Source organism: Brachypodium distachyon, chromosome 2, assembly GCF_000005505.3.
Source record: "Brachypodium distachyon strain Bd21 chromosome 2, Brachypodium_distachyon_v3.0, whole genome shotgun sequence".
Taxonomy (NCBI): Eukaryota; Viridiplantae; Streptophyta; class Magnoliopsida; order Poales; family Poaceae; genus Brachypodium; species Brachypodium distachyon.
Genome location: NC_016132.3, coordinates 25,515,494 through 25,532,104, shown reverse-complemented (window position 1 = coordinate 25,532,104; position 16,611 = coordinate 25,515,494). Strand labels below are relative to the sequence as shown.

At 43.8% G+C, this 16,611-nt stretch overlaps 2 protein-coding genes across 5 annotated transcripts; both read left to right on the top strand.

The window, feature by feature from the left end:
* Nucleotides 1-4,429: 4,429 nt before the first annotated feature.
* LOC100840302 lies at nt 4,430-5,695 on the top strand. The gene has a single exon (XM_003566250.4). It carries the CDS (start codon nt 4,875-4,877, stop codon nt 5,442-5,444), a length of 570 nt encoding a protein of 189 aa, XP_003566298.1. The 5' UTR covers nt 4,430-4,874; the 3' UTR covers nt 5,445-5,695.
* Nucleotides 5,696-11,387: 5,692 nt separating this feature from the next.
* LOC100837988 (AP-3 complex subunit mu) lies at nt 11,388-16,128 on the top strand. Of its 4 annotated transcripts, none has more exons than XM_010233154.3 (8): nt 11,388-11,522; nt 11,679-11,784; nt 12,091-12,192; nt 13,047-13,136; nt 13,677-13,924; nt 14,404-14,613; nt 14,915-15,122; nt 15,349-16,128. In XM_010233154.3, the coding sequence occupies exons 1-8, from the start codon at nt 11,488-11,490 to the stop codon at nt 15,592-15,594; spliced, it is 1,245 nt and encodes a 414-aa protein (XP_010231456.1). In that variant the 5' UTR covers nt 11,388-11,487; the 3' UTR covers nt 15,595-16,128. The 4 variants fall into 4 exon arrangements, with proteins under 4 accessions (XP_010231456.1, XP_003568546.1, XP_024314773.1 ...); XM_003568498.4 differs by having other exon boundaries at nt 12,082-12,192; XM_024459005.1 differs by lacking the exon at nt 13,047-13,136.
* Nucleotides 16,129-16,611: the final 483 nt, after the last annotated feature.

The following is a 16,611-nucleotide window of genomic DNA, read 5'->3' as shown; positions in this document are numbered from 1 at the left end:
CCAATCCATATTATATTCAATGGTTTAGTGATAGTGGGGAGATGAAGATCAGCCATATGGTACGTGTGGAATTTCAGATTGGACCATACGAAGACACCGTTGAGTGTGATGTGGTTCCCATGACCGTGTGTCACTTGTTGTTGAGTCGTCAATGGAAATTTGATAGAAACGTTCGTCACGATGGGAGAGCCAACACATATCATTTGTATTGGCGTGGCAAGGATGTTACTTTGAGACCCATGACACCGCAGCAAATCGTAAATGAATCAAGGCAGAAAGTTGAAGTAAATTGTGAGAATGAGCGTGAGAGATTAGATAGGCGAGCGACTCCACTTTCGGTGAGCGAGAGCCACAAGCCAAATTTGAGTGGTAAATAGAACGGTGAGGGAGAGAATTTCTTAGTAATGCTAGCCACCAAATCTGATTTGAGGGAGTTCAAGGAGGATCCTACTTTGACGCCTTTTGTGCTTATGTGCAAAGGTGTTTTGCTTTCTACTAACGACATGACCCCGCTGCCTATTGGTGTTTCTCATGTTTTACAGGATTTCGACGATGTGTTCCCGGATGAGGTACCCGCTGGTTTGCCACCATTGCGTGGTATAGAACATCAAATCGATTTGATACCCGGTGCGTCGTTGCCCATTCGAGCCCCCTACCGCACCAACCCCAAGGAAACAAAAGAAATTCAGAAACAAGTACAAGGACTTCTCGACAAAGGTTATATTCGCGCAAGTCTTAGTCCATGTGCTGTTCCTGTTATTTTAGTTCCTAAGAAAGATGGTACATGGCGCATGTGCGTAGATTGTAGAGCTATAAATAACATCACTATTAGATATTGTCATCCCATTCCACGTTTGGAGGATATGCTAGATGAATTGAGTGGTGTTGCTGTTTTCTCTAAAATTGATTTGCGTAGTGGATATCATCAAATTAGGATGAAAGAAGGGCATGAATGGAAGACAGCTTTTAAAACAAAGTTCGGTTTATATGAGTGGTTAGTCATGCCGTTTGGGTTAACTAATGCACCTGGTACTTTCATGCGCTTGATGAACCATGTTTTAAGGCATTTCATAGGTAAATTTGTGGTTGTGTACTTTGATGATATATTAATTTACAGCCGCAATGAATCTGAACATTGTGATCACATTCGACAAGTTTTGCAAGTGTTGCATGATGCTAAGCTTTATGGTAATCTTGATAAGTGCACATTTTGCAAAGATAAGGTCATATTTCTAGGATATGTTGTTTCTAAACATGGAGTTGAGGTAGATGATTCTAAAATTGAAGCTATTAAAAATTGGCCTACTCTAATGAATGTTAGTCAAGTACGAAGTTTTCACGGTCTTACTGGTTTCTATAGACGTTTTGTGAAAGATTTCAGTACTATTGCTGCACCCTTGAATGAGTTAACTAAAAAAGGTGTTGAGTTTGTTTGGGGCCCAGCCCAAGATAATGCTTTTGATGAACTAAAATGTCGTTTGACTGCTGCACCTTTGCTTGTACTCCCTGATTTCACTAAATAATTTGAGATTGAGTGTGATGCTAGTGAAATTGGTATTGGAGGTGTGTTGATGCAAGAGGGTAGACGGATTGCTTATTTTTCTGAAAAACGGAATGGTGCACAATTGAACTATCCTGTGTATGAAAAAGAATTGTATGCTCTTGTTCGTATTCTTGAGGTTTGGCAACATTATTTGTGGCCAAAAGAATTTATCATACATTCTGATCATGAGGCATTGAAATATTTGAAAGCTCAATCCAATTTACATAGACGTCATGCTAAGTGGGTTGAATTTATTGAGTCTTTCCCGTACATTATTAAGCATAAGAAGGGTAAAGATAATGTGGTGGCTGATGCTCTATCTAGGAAAGACATGTTATTGACACTTTTGGATGTTAAAGTTTCTGGTTTAGAGAGTTTGCGTGATTTATATGCTGCTGATCGTGACTTTGCTGCACCATATTCTCTTTGTACAACAGAAAAAGTATGGGAAAAATATCACATACATGATGGTTTCTTGTTTAGAGCTAACAAACTATGTGTTCCGGAATCGTCCGTGCGTTTGCTATTGTTGCAGGAATCCCATGCGAGCGGTTTGATGGGTCACTTTGGACGTGAGAAGACGTTGCTTATGCTCGCTGATCATTTTTATTGGCCTAAGATGAGGCGTGATGTGGACAGGTTTGTGAAACGATGTATCACTTGCAATAAGTCGAAGTCCAAGCTGAAGCCTCATGGTTTGTATACTCCTCTTCCTGCTCCTACTACTCCTTGGGAAGATATAAGCATGGATTTTATGTTAGGATTGCCTAGGATTAGAAGAGGACATGATTCAATCTTTGTGGTAGTAGATCGTTTTTCCAAGATGGCACATTTTATTGCTTGCCACAAGAGCGACGATGCGTCGGATATTGCTAATCTGTTTTTCAGGAACGTTATACTCTTACATGGAGTACCAAAGACAATTGTTTCTGATCGTGATGTGAAGTTTATGAGCTACTTCTGGAAGACACTTTGGGGCAAGCTCGGGACAAAGTTATTGTTCAGTACAACTTGTCATCCCCAAAAAGATGGTCAAACGGAGGTGGTGAATCGCACACTATCAATGTTGCTGCGATCCATGATCAAGAAGAACCTGCGTGAGTGGAAAGATTGTTTGCCGCATGTGGAGTTTGCATATAACAGGGCGGTACACTCAACAACGCAGCTCTGTCCATTCGAGGTGGTCTATGGTTTTAAACCCATTACACCCCTTGATTTGCTGCCTCTACCCATGCAAGAGCGCGTCAATATGGAGGCATCCAAGAGGGCAGATTTTGTGAGGAAGATCCATGAGAAGACAAAAGAAACAATTGAGAAGAAAGGCAAGTACACCGCTGACCGTCTGAACAAGAAGCGCAAGGAGGTGTTGTTTCAGCCCGGCGACATGGTTTGGGTACACTTTCGCAAGGACAGATTTCCAGAGCGTCATAAGTCCAAGTTGCAACCACGCGGTGCTGGACCATATAAAGTGCTTGCCAAGATTAATGACAATGCATACAAGATTGATCTTCCAACCGATGAGTTTGGCATTAGTAATACATTCAATGTTGCTGATTTGACGTCGTATGCTAGAGAAGACCTTGCTGCGTCGGGGTCGACGCCTTCTCAAGGGGGGGAGGATGATGAGGACATCCCTAGTCTTTTATCATCAACTCAAATTGATGATGTTGCTGCACAAGACAAGCCCAATGAAGTAGACTTGGGCCAATAACAAGAGCTCGTGCAAAGCTACTTGAACAACAGGTGAACTCACTCTTAATTAAATCTGATGTTTTAATTGATGAGAGCTTTATACTACCTAAGTCTATGCATTTATGTATGATCAGATTTGAAAATGATTCAAGCCTTGCACGTGGAGGAGGAGAGTTGCAGCAAGATCCATTGCCGTTGATTTCCAATATCAAGAAGAGCGCGAGGGAGGAGAGGGAGGCTGGCGCACCACATGAAGAGGAGGAAATCAACTAGCAATACAAGTTGTCGTGGCTGATGTTAGGACAAGTCCTATGACACGTCAAGCATGTCTAAGGCATCAGCGCACGTCGAGGAGCATGTGACACACATAGGGCTGCCTACGACATGGTCTATTTGCCTAAGTGTGAGTTGGACCTGCGTGCTCATAGTTTGGGCTGAACCCAACATTTTGGGTCAGTTTGTATCAAGTTTGGGTTGAACCAAGTTCGAGTCCGAGTCCAATTAGGTTGCTGGACGTCCAACCTCCTATATAAGTTGAGGGTCGCCCACGATTAGGGTTAGACCACGTTTAGATTATTCAGAACTTTTCGTTGAACTGCTACAAGCATTCATCTGAAATTATATTACTCTTTGATTCGAGCAGGAATTTACCTTCACCATTTTGTTGCGATCTGGTGTTTTTGCTACTGAAGATTCAAGTGCTATCTATTGTTCCATTGGGAATTGGTAGATTGCAGAACCGCTTTGTGGTCGGCTACGTGCGCAAGCGTGTGGTGTTGCGAATGTTAACTAGGGTTGAGAATTGTTGCATTGGCAGCAAGGGACTAGCCATAGATTCGTTAGCGTCTCGCGAGTTATCATCTATCTACTACGAGCTCAACGAGAAGATCGGGCCACCCCATATCATCTTTACTATTTTCGTGGCTAATCAACTTTCGTGTGTATTTTTCCATAGTAGATTATAAAATAAGTTCAGCGAAACACAGTTCACCAATGCCAAAGTTAGCCTAAAAGTAAAGTATAGAAGAAAACAAATGGGATAAAATTGTGTGACAAATATGAGGCGAAAGTGGAATTCTGTCCAATGCAAACTTACCATCACAACATATCCTACTTATTAATTTCAAACGGATCATATCACGTAATATCTAAGAAACGTGTCGCGGAACCACTGGTGGCGACAATGTTGCTCCCTCCCGTATGTTTAAATACTCTAGATTATCTTTTTTCTTAGATACACCTACACCCTCTAAAGAATCATTCTTTCTTTTCACCTCTATAAAAAAAATCATTTGCTCCACCCTTCAAAAAAATCGTTTCACATTTAATTTTGACGAGGCAGTTTCCTTGTTTCTCAACTCAAACGTACGCTTGCGACGAAAGGGAGAGGAGAACAAGAAAGCGAAGTCCAGCCAAGGCGACAACGTCGACGCAGCGCAAGCTGTGCGCAATAATAGCTAGCCACCACCGGACGGAACCGCCGAATTAGGTGCACGCCTTCCTCATCCTTCTCCCCTTTCCAATCCCCAAATCGATCACCCGCACCAGAAAATCGCCTCCCGACGGCGGATTTGGCGGCTGCCAATAGTCCCGTGACAGCCGATCCTGTTGCCGCGTGTCCGTCCTGGCGGTTGCATGTATGCGGGAGGGGAGAGCGAATGGGGGGGCCGACGGAGAGGAGGGAGGCGGCGCTGATGCCGCCGCTCCCGTGGGGGCGTTTCGGCCGCGGAGGCAGCCGAAGTCCGACCCGTCCTCCTCCTGCTCGGCTGCGTCGTCTTCGTCCGGTGGAGGAGACGCGGAGGAGAAGAAGAAGCAGGGGAGGCGCAAGAGCAAGGAGAAGCGGGGCGAGGTCGTGAGGGCGATCCGCGACAGGCTGCCTGCCGCGCCGTCTTGCTGGGGCAGCGCCTCGGTGGTTCAGGGGAGGAGGAACCGGAGGGAGAGGCCCGGCGGTGTCGGCCGCGGCCGCGACGCCGTCGAGGAGGAGAACGGCTCTGGCGCTGGCGCAGGAACCGCCGCGTCGTCGCCATCGTGGTGCTGCGTCTGCCCCGACGGGGACTGCTCGATGGAGGCCAACCCGAGCGCCAACGGCAAGGAGGACCCCGCGATCCGGTCCCTCATCGAGCTCAACGACTTCTACTCCGACGACTGCAACCCGCACGCCCCCGCCGCCGCCGCTATTGTAGAAAGCCCTGCCGCCGATTTTGATTAGGTGCCGTCAGTCTGTCAGTACTGCACAGGAATACTGTACACACACAAAAATTACACAGAAATTTCTTTTTCCCTTGGAGTTGGAGAGGCATCCAGGTTAGTTCTTAAATCCAGTCTTCTTTCCGTGCTTGCGTGCCATCTGTATGTATGAGCGACAGAGCGAGAATGAAACGATGGGCAATGCCGCCATGGCTTGCTTGTTTCCTGTGGGTCCGTTGGATTGACCCCGTGAACGCCTCAGCTTTTGCCTATTGACCGATTTGGCACGCCGTGTGACCTTTTCCCTTTCCCCGTCAAGTTCTCGTTTCTCCATTGCCTTTCCGCTTCGCTGGCTTGCTCTCCAGGTGTCCTGACCAACTGTGCTAGCTGTGTATGTAGATGCTGTTCTTCTCTAGCTCTGGTGGCAGAAGCCAGAGGGAGTGGTGGCCGGAGAGGGCTCATTGGCGCCGCGCCAGCGTCCACGGCCCACGGGGACAGGCCAATGCGTCGACGTCTGTGGACGAGGTTGGGGGACCGCGATGACGTATCAAGCGATTTGAGGAGAAAACACGGGAGAGATGGGTGGCTGGGCCAAAGTGCTATGAGACGGAAAGAGCAATACCAATTGTCCAGTGCCAGTCATTCTCACTGGTTGTTTCTAAAAAAAAGTCATTCTCACTGGTTAAGAAAATCTCATTGCTTTTCTAAAATAAAATAAAAACCATATTGCTAGCTGCAAGAGAAACAATACACAAACTCCCGTTACAAAATCATCTAGACTACGGTTCCAACATCGTTTTTCTGATAGGGCCATTCTAAGCCACGCGTATCCTGATTTTTTTTTCCGGCGGTAGTCTCGAAATGTTACTGAATGGAGGATACTTCCTCCGTCAGCGAAAGAGTGTATACTTGGAGTTTTTCAAAAAATTAAGCATTGAGATAGAAAAATGTATTGGGAAGATGCCAACCACCATCTCTCGCTTGTTTCATTCTTCCACCTCCAATGCGCTAAGTGCATGAAGAAATGCCATTGAGTTTGATTTCCGTGTAATGTGAGAGAAGCAATTTTCTGCTTTGGAAAGAGAGAAAAACACTCTTTTGTGGACAGATTTTAAATCCAGACGTACACTTTTTTGTGGACGAAGGGAGTACAATACAAGTATTTCCCTCTGTCCCATATTAAATCCCGGAATATTACATGTATTTAGATGCTTTTTAAGTATAAATACATCCATATTTGGACAAATTTGAGTCACTTAATATGGGACAGAGAGAGTTTCATAATACTAAAATCTAATTATATAAGGCTACAGTTTTCTCTCACTAAAAGCATCTCCAGCCGTTCCCCCCATATGGCGTTCGGCCTGCCACATTTTTGGGCCATATGGGTGGGGGGGGGGGGCGCGCCGGCGCAAAGTGAAAATTGGGGGCCTGCCGCGTCCCAGCCAAGCCACCGATACTAAAAAACTAAACTCGCAAAATTTTCATCAAATTAGGCAAACATTCATCAAATTAGGCAACATTTCATAATGTTCGGCGACATTTTATTAAACTTGCAATAATTTACATAATAATAATAATAATAATTAAAAAAACATAGTCGTCTAGGTGGTCCATCCACGAGTCGCCCACGCTGTAATCGTCGCCGTCGTCGTCGCCGGAGCTGTCGAAGTTGAAGCCGGAGTCATCGTCGAAGTCGATGAAGATGACTCTCGGCTCCTGCTTCACCGGCACGAGTGCCGGTGCCAGTGCCTTCTTTGCCTCCTCCTTGGCCGCCTCGGTCGCCAGCCAGGCCTCGACCTCGGAGGCGTAGCCGCCGAGCTGGCGCCGCTCCTCCGTCTGCCACTCCGCCTCCTCCCTGCTAGCGCGCTGGGCGGCGTGCGGACCTGGGAACTCCTCCGGGTCAGAGTCGGCGCGGTGGTCGATGGCGGCGCTCTCGTACTCCGGAGGAGGCGCCCACTCCTCTGGCTCCGGCTTCAGCCGCGGTGCTCCGGCGATGATGAACCCGGCTCCTCAAACCCGCGCGAGGACGAGCCAGAGCCACCGCCCAGGTAGCGGTGGCGTCCGGCCGGTAAAGGAGGGGGAGGGAGGGCCTATGGAGGAGGGAGCGCGGCGCCTCTGTCGAGCCGCGGCTGATTGCTGGTGGCGATGTGGGCGAGGACGCCGTCGATGGTGCGCCCCCGCCAGAAGGCGCGTCGGCCTTTGATCTTGGACGGCGCGGTTGTGCTCGTCGGCGAAGTGACCGGACCAAGCGGTGCCGGTCTCCCGATCCCTCTCCGCCGATGATTGCTGCACCGGCGTTAGGGTGTTAGGGCGACCTAGCGACACATCAAGTTATCCACGAAAGATCACCTTGTGCACACGACCAAGTTCTTCCACATACATCGTCGGTTGAAAACTGTATTCACAGAACCCTGTTTGTTGAATAGCTATCTTCCGTAAACCACATCTTTTGACCAGTTGATTCGATTGGGTTGAAGCTTACTGTAGATCATGAAAGAGATCCTTGTCTACACATTAGATCACTTGGTTCACAATTTTTATTTCATTTTGACTAGTGAATCTTCATTCAAACTCGGTATCTGTTAAACACTGTCACATTGGTTGGCAATTTTTTTTTCCAAAGCCTAGATATATGTTGATCTGTTTTGATTAGCCATGTTTAGAAGCCAATGTCTTTTGATCTGTATATCAATATAGGCCAATTCTTTTTGCAATGCAAACCTTACAGGAAATTCCACATTCATGTTCAGTTTGTTCCCATTTAGCAGTTCATTTTGACTAGTGTATCTTCAGTTGAAAACTGAATCTGCTGCATGCTGTTATTGAGTAGCCAGTTTCCAAGGCCAATATCTTTTGTTCCGTAGCTCGAAATTAGATGATTCTTTCTATGTTGTAAAAGATAGATGAATCTCTACACTCTAGAACACTCCCCACACCCCATCCAGTTCACCTTCAGTAGCCTCTGTTCACGTGAAATAGCTAACCGTTGACAGCCATGCTTCATCCATCCGATCTCCAATTGAACCCAAACCATTTCCTAGCCCTTAGTTCTGGACCTAGGTTTCATAGTAAAACACTTGTAATATGTTTTCGTAATGTTATAATGTCATCCATGTTTTTGCACATTGCTGTTTCATTTGGAATTCATTTGGAGTTATCGAACATATTGTTTATTATCGTTCTTTCGATCTTCACGATAGATCACTCGGAGTGCAATTGTAGTGATTGTGTGTCGTTTAAGAAGAAGGCTTCAACAATCTTAACAAAGGCAAGTTTCACTTTGATCATAAATTCACATTGCATTCCTTATTTTAAATACTTATGCACTAGTGTTGTGTAGTTTGCATTGATAGGGATATTATTCGTATCTATGCTAGCTATGTTTTTGTCCTAGTAGAGTAGGGAACCTGTGCCTGCCACCGTAGGTAGTTGAATGCTATGCTATGTTAGTATACGTGGGAGGGAATTTCAATTACCATGAAATTGATATTGTGGAGTATTTTGGATACCTGGCAAAAATAACTTTAATGAATCATTCTGGGTGGGCTGCTTTGAGCTTTTGAGATGTATGCGGCGTCAAGTCCATCTCTATGGGTCCCTCTGAGTCATCTCTCCATGGATTCGGGGAGCGTCCATGGACGTCTCCCCGTGGATTCGGGGATTGCTTGTGCCGCAAATGTGGAATGCCACCCGAGGTAACCAGAGACTGGACTAGTTTCCTGTTTAGTATCTTCCAGTACAACCACATGGTAATATGGGCTCTGCCAAGATTGAGTAAGTTGTATGAACCCAGATCCGAGGGATTGTGATGATGTAGAATGTGTAGATGGGAGCGCGGGTCCCTCAGGTGGTCTGGGAGATTATGTTCTAAAAGTCTTGTAATCGATGCCATTGCTACTCTACCCTGAGGACAGCAAAGGATTAACACGTCGGTTTCTTGTGGGGGATGTGTACAACCTCTCGAGAATGTCAAACTAAGTACTTAGCCATGTCCCCGGTTACGGGCAATTATGAGCAACTAGATTTGGGGGTTGTAAGGAAGGTATCACTCATTCTAATTTCCTAATAAAATGAATGGTTTGAACTTGGGATAGGAGCATTGATGTGTCTACTCAATGTCCATAGTTTAATAGGAGCATCGGTGTTTTTACCCGGTGTCCATTAGTTAACATTATTGTAACATTTATTTGTAGTAGGGTAAATTATGTTCTGCTTTCACGCAAAAAAAGCTTGAACTCCACCTAGCCAAATATTGCATGTACTTGATAGGATCTGTTATAACCCTTTAGTGAACTTGCCAATTACATTCAATGTATTGACCCCCTAGTGGCTGCAACGTCTAATGTTGCAGGTGAACCAGATGAAGAGTGAGGTACGATTTGTTAGGATTGCGAGTGTACATTCCAACATGTTCGACTGTGGAGTTATTATGGGACTCCTGTATCTCCGCCTTTTCGCTGCAAGATTTTATTTTCTTTTGAACTAACCCATGAGGTTATGCAATATGTAAGTTATTATTAAATTCTGGATCAATGCGATGTAATATACTTTTGACCTTTGTATCTTGATATTACATCTTGAAACATTGTGTGCTAGCGAGTCGATCCAGGAACTAGCACTGTAAGCACAGAGATCGAACCCTTTTCGGGAATGGTCGCTTCATGCTGTTTACGATTTCCCATTGTGAGATAGCGACTCAGTTCGTGGAGATAACGACAAATGTGTCTCAGACATAGTCTGGCCGGGGGAAGGGGGGGGGGACGTCAGCTCCCAAGAAGTGCAACCCGTTCGAGCAAGGCGTATGATGAAGGCATTTGGAAATTTGACATATCGTTTGAGCGAACTCTTGAGAGTAACTCCTTCGATGCAAGACACAAGGCGCAATAAAGATGGGGAAGAGCCCAAACTAATGAGAAGCAGGCCAAGAAAATTGACATACCATTTACAAGAGACTTGCTATTCTAGTTTCCAAGTTCAATTTTTTGGTTTAAAACCCAATCTGCATGTTTGTGATTTGGTTGGAGCGTGAAACCAAGACAACTTCAAATAGTAAAATAGACTTCTACAAGGAGTTTCGTTTCTATTGGTTCGCTCTTCGCCGATTTTTCGTCGGTTTAACCCAACGCGGACCGTACTGTGTTTGGCAGGTTGGTCTGGGTTGGATTTAGGGCCTGTTTGGTTAGAGGCTTGAACACCATGCCAGAGATTTTTTTTTTATGGAAAGACTGCAGGAGAAACCCCTAAAATATAATTGTGAGCACCATAATTTGAACCCGGATGGATGGAGTCATGCACCCACAACTCCACGGTCACATGGGCTAGTGTTTTCTTTCTTGGTCACCAAGCAAACAACCTTCGATGCACTCCGAGGGACTTATCCGGCCAGGCACGATGCTCTTAGGAAACCATCCAAACACCCCCTTAATCAGGTTCAACTGGTGTTATGGTTACGGTTACGACTGGAACCTGACTATATGTGGCTATCGGGCCGGCCCGGCTCAGGATAAACGGGCCTGGCCTGGTGAATCCCGGCAATAGAGGGGCCGGGCCGGCCTGAAAACGCAACCTCTAAGCCTAGGCGCGACACCCAGCCCAGCCGGGCCCGTTAAGGCCCGACGGGCCTCCCTCGGCACATGGGCCAGATTACTGAAAAAAGAAAAAAAAGCATGTTGGGCTGGGCCGGATTAAAGATAAAATGGAAAACTAAGGTGGGCTGGGCCAAAACAAGAAGAAATGGTGGGTTAAGATAGAAAAAAATGGTGGGTTGGGTCAGTATTGAGAAGACTAATGGCCAAATGTGTAATCCTATAAAAAACAGGCCTGTGCCGGGCCAGCCGGAGGGCTTGAGGCTGACGGGACCTCAGGCCGATTAATTGTGTGACGTGCCGGGCACAAACGGGCCAAGCCCACCGGGCCCGGCCCGATAGCCACATGTAAACCTGACTAGCCCACGTGCGACCCAAGAAGGTACGACCAAACAATTCCCGTTTCTTCATCACCAGTACGGGGTCTTCCGAGAGTCGCTCCTAATCCTAAGATCCTCAACTGCGAAAGTGAGCAGAATGCTGCAGTGCGTCTTCCTCCTCTCCGATTCCGGGTAATCTCCGCGCCAAATCTCCAGATTTTCTTTACCTGTGGTCATCCGTTCACCCCCGTCTTCTCGCCGGATCCATCCTACCTGTCGACCGATTTCGAACTGAATTTGATGTGTGATTTGGGGGCTGGGATTTTGGGATCGGTGCGTCCTTTCTAGGGAGGTGATGGTGGAGAAGCAGATGACGGCGCACCGCGTGGACCGCGCCATCTGCGGCTGGTTCTGGGAATACGTCCTTGCCCACGCCGCCGGCGATCCGTCCAAGGTAAACCAGCTTCTGCGCCTTGCCAGATTATTAGCTTCCCCCTTAGCTTAGCACTTCGCTCTTGATTGCCGATTCCCTTGTTTCATACTTACGTTTGACTTGCTGACTTCTGTTGTGGACTCGTTGGCTGGTCTGAGGTTTCAGTATCTTGTGTCATTGCTTTTGCTGTTGTAGAGAAATTTAGTTCTTAACTTGTGAATTCCGAGCTACTGTAGTGCTGAGATCATGCTGTCTTGCTTGGTGTATACTATCGTTTTAATTGGATCACGGCTTATATGGTTTCTTGGACTTTGGAAGGTCTTGCAGGTTGTGGTGTCCCCAACTCATTACCTGTTTCAAGTATATCGCCACGGCGTGACCTTCTTGGCATGCACCCAAGTAGAGATGCCCCCGTTGATGGCTATTGAGGTGTGTGCTCCATATCCTGGCACTTTTTCTTCTTTACACAATATAGCATATTTGACTCAACATTCAACAAAAGCTAACAATTTACAGTGCATGGTGGATGCTTTGATATGATATTACACTTTCTGCAGGATATGTGACATCCACAATACTTAAGCTTGTTACACACTAATTTACCAACACATGATATGCATAGAAATAACTGATATTTCTAAAACTTGCTGTTGACATTCAACCTATCAAAAAATCCAGAAACTGGTATAATAACTAAACATACAAATTATAAAGCTGGTTGATGATACTCGATCTTGGTATCTTTTTAGTAAGTCAAAACAATATAATCATTTTACATTACATATGACAGTTCATGTCCTGATAATATTAGTGGAACTGTGTGACCTGCTATATTCTGATCTAAGAGTTGTACTCTATTAAAATGAATTTGGATTTCTCCAGCTTGAGTAAGGTGCTCCGTTCTGCGAGGTGGTTATACTTAAAATATGTCTCAGTCCTCCTATTCTCCTCTTTAAAATGGTTCATATCGTAGAAGCTACAGCATACATTTGTTAATGAAGTGGTTCCCATGTTTGAATAGCTTTTTATGACACAAAATCTTATGTTGAACAACAATACATTAAGTACTGTCACACATTTGAAGCACTTTAAGTAAGTATTGCACATTGTAGCTAAAGTATTCTTACTGTTATCCATGAGCCTGTCCTAGACTGAAATGTTCATATTAAAGTAACTTCCCAGAGTTATTTATCACTGAAATAGCAGATGTCCTGATTGACTACTAGTTTTAACTTCTGTTCTTTTTCTTTCTTGGGTGTGCTCGTATGATTTTTGGCATCCAGTTTCTCTCTCGCGTGGCTGATGTCTTGACAGATTATCTTGGAGATCTGAATGAAGACATAATCAAAGACAACTTTGTAATTGTTTACCAGGTGTCTTTTCTTACTCTCGGCAAATGATAACTATGCAACCGGTTGCCTCATCCGTTATTTTTCCATGTGTATGTCGTAGTCTTTGGAATGATATTACAGTGTCACTTTCCTTCATTTTAGGATGATTTTCTTTGTAAGATTGTGACATGAAGGACCTTAAATTTCATGTTTAAAAAATAGGATATCATATTAGAAGTAGCAGTTCTAGTGTGGATAATATTAAATTGCATAGAGAGCTATCAAGTTCGTGGAATTTCAACAGGTACAACTATCTACTAACTTGTTAAGAATTAGGTTCTAAAATGGAAGTGCTCTGTTTCTTTGGATGATGAAGGGCAACTGATTCTATTAAAGCATCATTAACCCAGGCTGTGTGCTGCAGTTTGAGCAACAATCGTTGATCAGCAACTCAGCAAATTTAATTGCTTGATCGCTTGTGAAGTTCATCTGACAGTTTAATACTGATAACCAAGTTTAGTAAGTGTATAAATTCATTATTTATGGAAGTTCTCTGACAACATAGTGCTTATATGAATGTAGATTTTGGATGAAATGATGGACAACGGCTTTCCTCTCACTACAGAGCCAAATATCTTGAAAGAGATGATTGCCCAACCAAATATTGTGAGCAAAATGTTGAATGTTGTGACTGGTAAGAGTTCTGCTATTGGTAACAAACTTCCAGATGCAACTGCTTCTTTTGTACATTGGAGAACAACAGTTGTCAAGGATGCAAGCAATGAGGCCTATGTTTCCATTGTTGAGGAACTAGATGCATGTGTGAACAGGTATTTCAACACCTCTCCTTTTTAACATTGTAAGTGTAGTTAATTTCATCACATCAGCAAACTTTGGCTTTTAGACCCTTGATGAACGTGTGAACAGGTATTTTTATCACACATTTAGTTCTCTAAGTAAATGGTAAGATTCATCATATATACAGTTTTGACTTCTAGGACCAAGGTATTTCGATAAATTATCTGCAGGGAACTATGCCTATACTACATCCAAAGTACTGAGTACTGAATGTTGTGTTCCAAGTCCAACCATTAGCTATGATAAGTATTACTCCTAGATATTTAAAAAATGGTCAGCTCTAAGATTATATTAATATGAGAAGTTGTGGTTAGCAATGTAGAAGTTCCTATTCTTTTCTTGTGAGGAGAAGGTTAAACTACCTGACTTTGTTCTCTTGGCATCTACGTTCTGAAAGAATGTTTCTTATATTTGATATCTTTGTTGATTACTTGATTGATTTGATCTTCAGGGAAGGGGTTCTAGTGAAATGTGAGGCATGTGGTGACATTGTAGTGAATTCCAGTCTTCCGGGTGTACCAGAATTGACCTTGTCATTTGCTAATCCCACAATTATCAATGATGTGAGGTTCCATCCCTGTGTCCGATTCAGACCTTGGGAGTCCAGTCAGATCTTATCATTTGTTCCTCCTGATGGGCAGTTCAAGCTTATGAGCTATAGGTGCATAAATAGTTACTGTTATATCTTAATTTCTTCTACTTTCTCCGTTCCAAAGCGTAAGGCCGTCCATGCATCCCAAGATTTAGGTTTGGGTCATGTGAAGAAAAAAATCACATCATCATTGCATTAATATCCAAAAGCATTTTTCCATTATTAAACTTTTGTTTCACACAACTCCACTTTATTGGTCAAAATAAATCTTGGGATGTGTGGGTGCCTTTATATTTTGGAATGGGGCGAGTATAATTTGATACCTTGCGCTGTCTGTTATATATTCTCATTATTTGATCACAATAACCAGGGTTAAGAAACTGAAGACTACACCAATTTATGTCAAACCGCAATTATCATCTGATTTAGGGAATTGCCGTGTTAATGTGATGGTGGGAATTCGAAATGATCCTGGAAAACCTATTGATTCTATAACAGTGCAGTTTCAGTTGCCTCCTCTTATTGCTTCTGCTGATTTAACTGCAAATCATGGCACAGTTGACATCCTTGCCGATCAGGTCAGTGCATTATTTGCTGCAGTTTTGTTACTTTGATCCATGCTGATTTTATGTCACATGTGAAGCTAGGATCTAGCTTGTTATAGAGGAATTTGGCATTAGAAAATCATAAAATGGTGCATTGCTGAATCAATCAATGCATACTATACTATTGATTTATACTGGAACAAATAGAATTTTTTAAACCACAAAATGTTTGTCTAATACCATTTGTGTATGTATGCAGACCTGCCTTTGGACAATTGGGCATATTCCCAAAGACAAAGCGCCATCTCTCTCTGGAAATCTACGTCTCGAGGAAGGACTCGCTCATTTGCACGTGTTTCCAACATTTCAGGTGAAATTCAGGATTATGGGGGTTGCACTGTCCGGGCTTCAAATCGATAGATTAGAAGTGAAAAATACGCCAAGTGCACCATACAAAGGTTTTCGAGCCCAGACTCAAGCTGGAAGGTATGAGGTCAGATCTTAGGTGCTTGCTAAAGTCTCAGCCTCCACACTTTGCAGTCTAATTGGACATGATACCATAGGCCAGAACAGTGGGCTATCAACATATCACGATGACTTGTTGGCCATCTATGGCCAGTATGGCTCTGTACACTGTTCTAGCTTGATAGGTCTGCCATACTTCATGCCAACATTCTGCGTGCATCCATTTTGCCCTGGTTGTAGAAGCAGCAGAATCCTGCGTTGTTACCTACCAAGGCGAAGGCTGCTGCATGTGGATGCTTAGCAGATGATATACGAGGTCATGGGTTCTGTTGTATTGTCATGGGCACCATTGAATTCACTTAGGCTAAAAAAATGAGTTAATCTCTCAATATTCTGTCATGCCTTAGACCTACCTACAGTTAGAAAATTGGCAGTGTTTTCTTGTCAGGCTCTCAGCTATTTGTGCGCTGTTGTTTTTTCAGAACAATTGTACAAAGTGAGAAGTGTTTGCTTGTACCTCTTTTTGTATATATTAAAGATCGATCCAGTCGTTGCTTGAATGTGATCTCTTGAAGGAAAGCATTCCATGTTTATCACAATGAGAAAGCTACATGCTGGATGACGAGGAAGAGTTAGCTAATGGTTGTGCACCTTAGAATTCGTATGGTTTCTGGAACCCAAAAATGCAACAAGCTTCGAATTTGTTAATGATACTATCAGATTATCAGTTGCATATTTAAAGTCGTGGTTAACATGCAAGATGAATTGCATTCATCGAGATCAATAAAATGTTCCAAAAATAAATAAAAAGTTTGCAGCTATCAAGATTCCAACTTAAAAGCTGTAATATGGCACTCCCTCCGATCCATATATTGTCTCAATTTGTCTAAATATGAATGTATCTATGTCTAAAAAGCGTCTAAATATATGTAATATTTCGACAACTAATATGGATTAGAGGGAGTAGTTGTTTCTCTAGAATTTTATGGAAATCACTATCTTTGTCGAAAGTTTTAGACAAGTCATTAAATTATACTCCCTTTGTCCTATACTAAGT

What these genes read in the sequence shown, in the direction of transcription:
- LOC100837988 (XM_003568498.4), top strand. Translation starts at nt 11,488, where the DNA reads ATGCTGCAGTGCGTCTTCCTCCTCTCCGATTCCGG. An exon ending in CTAGATGCATGTGTGAACAG is followed by an intron (nt 13,925 to 14,403) that starts GTATTTCAACAC and finishes TTTGATCTTCAG; the next exon opens with GGAAGGGGTTCTAGTGAAAT. An exon ending in TTCAAGCTTATGAGCTATAG is followed by an intron (nt 14,614 to 14,914) that starts GTGCATAAATAG and finishes CACAATAACCAG; the next exon opens with GGTTAAGAAACTGAAGACTA.
- LOC100840302 (XM_003566250.4), top strand. Translation starts at nt 4,875, where the DNA reads ATGCGGGAGGGGAGAGCGAATGGGGGGGCCGACGGAGAGGAGGGAGGC.